The 4,818-nt window shown below is 35.1% G+C and overlaps 1 protein-coding gene across 1 annotated transcript; it reads right to left on the bottom strand.

The window, feature by feature from the left end:
• Window positions 1–82: 82 nt before the first annotated feature.
• On the bottom strand, window positions 83–2,593 carry LOC131952636 (SRA stem-loop-interacting RNA-binding protein, mitochondrial). Its single transcript, XM_059315383.1, has 4 exons — window positions 2,478–2,593; window positions 936–994; window positions 715–822; window positions 83–195 (listed from the first exon to the last, which is right to left on the bottom strand). Exons 1-4 carry the CDS (start codon window positions 2,527–2,529, stop codon window positions 145–147), a joined length of 270 nt encoding a protein of 89 aa, XP_059171366.1. The 5' UTR covers window positions 2,530–2,593; the 3' UTR covers window positions 83–144.
• Between the last annotated feature and the right edge of the window lie 2,225 nt (window positions 2,594–4,818).

Here is a 4,818-nt window from a genome sequence, read left to right as displayed (position 1 = left end):
CTGAGCTTTATTATGTCAAATTATAGTTGTTGGCCAAAACCAATATATAGGGTCAGCATGCTATGACAATATAAAAGATGCATTATATTTGACAATGTTTATTTTTATCTTCATTCATACAGTAAACTTTGTTGATATACATTTTCACTGTGCTTCTTCAGGTTTTCTACCTTCACTTCTTATCTCTACTGTTACCTGTAATATTAAACAAATAAGATTTTTATATTTATTTTTAGAACTTGCATAATCAGTATTATAAAAAAATATACATCAGGAGTCTTCTTCGTTCTTAACTAATATTGAAAGGGATTTGCCCTAACATTAAATAATTGCATCTCAACATGTTATGTGACATATTGCCCATTCAGACTTAAGCCTGCTTTCTTTCTAGATTTGCTTCCATAGCCTTTAATCACACTCAAAAATAATCTGCAAAAAGCAGTTGTTTGATTGCAGAGTTCTTTCCTAAATGGGTTGCTGTAACCAGCTATCTGGCCTCATCTATCAGGACTTATGGAGTTTGCAATTGTATACTATCACACCTAACAGGAAAAAAATGATTTTCTGCCATGGCTTGTACTGATCTTGTGTTCAGTATTTGCTTCTTTGGTAATAATAATGGAAAAATCACTTCTTTAAAATATGAACCAACTAAAAATTCTAAAAATGTTAATTCAATCTATTATTTATATGACTAAAATATTTTAAACTTACTTCTTGTCCATCGATTACATGATAATCTTTGACCAGTTTGTCTATAGATTGCAAGTTGGCATTCATAGAAATAAATGCAACATTCTTGTTAAAACCTGTCTCCCAATTCTGTTTAGAAAAAAAAAGAAAAATCTAAATACTTTTTCATTTAAACTTAACGTCCATTTGGTAGACTTTGTTAAAAAGTAAACTGTGGTATCTACACAAGGGAGAAAACATACCATAGGAATGGTAACTTTGAGAACTTTTCCAAAATTTTTGAAATACTCTTGCAAGTCACCTGAAATGGTTTTGGCAATGAAGTCAAGCTATTAATTATTATTCATGATGGTGTAGATTATAATCTTTCAATTTTCAAAAAAAAAAAACATTTATTAGAGTAATAAATAATTAATATAAATAACAGACCCAATTAAAATAATTAGGATTTTCCAAAGCCTGTTAAAATTTAACAAATTAGGCTAAATGAATTATATTTTTAACTTTAATTAAAATACTAGATTTATAACAAGAATCTAGATTAGATATCATAATCATTAGATAGATCTAGTATAGAGATAGATGCTAAATTCTAGATAGATCTAGATCTATAGTATATCTAGTTTTTTAGCGCAATTTCCATTCTGGAGAATTGCGTTTATTAACTCGTCATTTCTGGGAATGGATGGATGAATGAATGTATGGATGTATGGATGAATGTGTGTCCGGGCTTTAAGTCGTATCTCCTCCTCAACGAAGCAATATCGATGACTAGTTCCAAAAGCAATTATGTTAAGCAAGTTACGAGGATGAACATAGGCCATAAAAATTACGGGTTTCTTTCATGGATTTCCCGGAAAAGCCAAAAAAACTCGAAAAAATGCAGTTTTTGGCCCATATCTCGGCAACCAGACCACTAAGCGACTTGAAACATGTACCAATCGATTCCTGCCATAATTTAGAACAATATTGCCGAAGAAAGTTTTCAAAAATATCCTTTCGTTCGGTCACAAAAAAAATTTTGAATTAATTAAAATTTGGACCGAATTAGTAGGCATTTTTTCCAACCACACCACACGCGTCATCACGTTCAATAGCTGCGCCATCGCGTTCCATGGTTGCGCCATCACGTTCAGTAGGCGCGCAATGGTTTTTAGTCATGTAACTCTATTGTAAATAAAACATGTAAAATACTGAAAAAAATTAATAAAAAACGTTTTAATAACTAACCAATGGTTTTACTAACCCTGCTCTTGATTTACGCTACGACAGAGCTATTTTTAGATAACATAAGGAAATTGCGCTAAAATTGTCACTAGACTTTTTAATTACCTTGTTTTTTAGAAAGGGCTATCAATTTTAAATGAACTATAATTTCCACATAAATTTTGCTTATAATTAGACTCTATAGGCCTAACAAACATTCTACATAATTTCTAGAGCTAGAATCTCCTAGGTCCTACTAGCTACTAGACTCTACTGACTACTCTATGATCTAAATCTAGATCTACTTCATCTAGGATAGACTAATAATATAGAGTCATAGACATAGAGTATTATAGATTATAGAGATCTAGCCTTAGAGTTAGCCTGTAAAAACTCAGCCAAACTTGAGTAAAGGCAAAAGGACGGACAACGAATTTCAACCCAGCCACATTTCAAGTCAGATCAGTTAGTTTATTAGTGTTACAAAAAATCATTTCAAATTTAGTCTAAATAAATACATTAAATAGGCCCTACAGATCTAGTACAAATAAATTAAAGTACAATTTAGAGAAACTAACTTCTCGCACAAGCCCAGCCTATGTTTCGGACAAAAAGAACGCACCGCGACATCTTATTTTAAAACTTCTGCAGCAGTACATTAAAATCTAGATTCTATGTCTACTTTCGATTTTAAATACCGAAAGTATCGAAAACAACCGAACCAACTTTTTTTTTCTAGGCTCTAGACTAGTAATTCTTAATCTTTTATGAGGTTTCACTTTCATCAGTTTCATTTGCGCATTCATCGAACGCATATATATATATATATATATATATATATATATATATATATATATATATATATATATATATATATATATATATATATATATATATATATATATATTACGGTCAAAGCCCGAAGTGCGGCCAAAGCCCGTATTGGTCGGCTTTCTTGGCCAAAGCCCGAAGAACTTTGCACTAAGAGCGTAGTTCGTACATTGGCCGGCCAATGCGCGCACTGGCCGGGACGTACAGGCCAAAGTCCGAGGTGCTTAAACTTGACAGCGTATTTTGTACATTGGCCGGCTAATGTGCGACTTGAAGGGATGTCCTGGCCAATGTTCTATCTAGACTAAGTTGTGATCGAGTTTTCATTATTCTGGGTTGGGTTTTACTGTAAGTAACGTATTGTTTAGCTCTTGTTTGTATAGCATTCTATATGCAAGGCGACATGGACCAAAAGGGCCGTCAGACCATGAGACAGACATAGCAGATGACTGTCAAAAGAAAAAATGTAAATCCAAGTTAGTTTCCATATATGGACTACAACTGTAAGTGACACCCTCTCCATGATGACGAGGCGAGACAATCATCAAAGAACAAAATCAAAGACAGTCGGCGTCACCGACCACGTGCAACAATTAGACGGAACGTTCAAAAGACTTTGCCGCGTTCGATGCAACCCTTGTAAGTTGAACAATAAAGCGACTTGAGTTGACGTGGGCGTCAGAAACCATATTTCGCCAACAAAAGGGGAATACCAAATGAAGTAGACCCATCACCGCGCTTTGACTGGACTGCATGATAAATACCGACAGAATTGCATTCCAGATTTCTGTGCGTATTACTTGACTGTTTAAGTTTAACACTACGTTTGCTTGATTCTGAAGTCACGCCTGCCAAAATTAGTAAGTTTTAGATCTTTGATTATTATAATACAGACGGGGATGTGTTTTTTTTACTATAGTATCAGCCTGTCTGTAATTAGCTTTTTTTACCTTCTCGTATATGAAGTATAGAGAAATTATTGTAATCGTGCAAAAAAAAAAAATCGAATCAAATGAATCAGCTCATTAGCTGAGTCTCAAATTAATTAAATTTATGAAAAATCGTTCTTTTCATAAAGGAATCCAACAATCGCCATACGAAGCCTTTTTGGATGCAAAGCAAAAGTGGGACTTAGCACTTCAAATCTACCAAGAGAGGCTCTCGATAATTTAGTTACTGAGGAAGATCTTGAGAACATTGAACAAGAAATGTAGGTTGCCATAAATGCAACGACATCCTCAGCTAACACATCTGCTGCCGCGGTGGAACGTCCAGACCAGTTGCGTGACAATAATGTGGCCAACCGATTCTGTAATGTTTGTGAAAAACATTGTAGTGCAGCCCATTCTTGTGGATCCTGTGGTAACGATGTCCATGCTGTTTGCGGAATACCCAATGAAGCAGACGAAGGGTGCGGAAGAAATATTACCTGCAGATTGTGTCACAATAAACAAGACATCGCGGACAGGTCAGCAGCTCATATTAGCTTGCAAACTCAAGGTGCTAAGATGCTTAAAACCAAATACAAATTTAAACAAGCTGAAGTGGTTGACAATCAGTGCCGACGCCAGGTTATACAGCGCCCTAGGCAGAGGCGTAGCGACCCTTCCCGGCGCCCGGGGACAAACTTTCAACTTGGCGCCCTTTCGATTTGCACCCCCCCCCCTCAAACTTTCGGTTTGCACCCCCCTCCTATATTTTTTATATTTATAGAGCAAAAAAGCAGTACAAAAAAATGTAAAAAAATTTTCCAACCCATTTTGGCGCCCCCTAAGGTCGGCGCCCGGGGACATATGTACCCCCCTGCCCCCCCCCCCCCCCTTCGCTACGCTTCTGGCCCTAGGCAAAACTTATTAAAACGCCCCCCCCCCCCGGCAATTTTTTTATCGAGCCCCCATGTTATATATACACACACACACATACATATACACATATATATATATATATATATATATATATATATATATATATATATATATATATATATATATATATATATATATATATATATATATATATATATATATATATATATATATATATATATATATATATATATACGGGGTGGGGGGGGCGCTAAATTGAAAG

The sequence above is a fragment of the Physella acuta genome, unplaced genomic scaffold (assembly GCF_028476545.2).
Source record: "Physella acuta isolate Inbredline_101_S28 unplaced genomic scaffold, ASM2847654v3 ptg000883l, whole genome shotgun sequence".
Classification (NCBI taxonomy): domain Eukaryota; kingdom Metazoa; phylum Mollusca; class Gastropoda; family Physidae; genus Physella; species Physella acuta.
The sequence above is the reverse complement of the archived record's forward strand: the minus strand, read 5'-3'. Positions and strand labels throughout refer to the sequence as shown.

Excerpts from the sequence above, each read along its gene's own strand:
- LOC131952636 (XM_059315383.1), bottom strand. The coding sequence starts at position 2,529 with ATGTCGCGGTGCGTTCTTTTTGTCCGAAACATAGGCTGGGCTTGTGCG. Across the intron at positions 995-2,477 it reads AGGCTGGGCTTGTGCGAGAA|GTGACTTGCAAGAGTATTTC; the intron begins GTTAGTTTCTCT and ends AAACCATTTCAG. Across the intron at positions 196-714 it reads ATGTAATCGATGGACAAGAA|GTAACAGTAGAGATAAGAAG; the intron begins GTAAGTTTAAAA and ends TTAATATTACAG.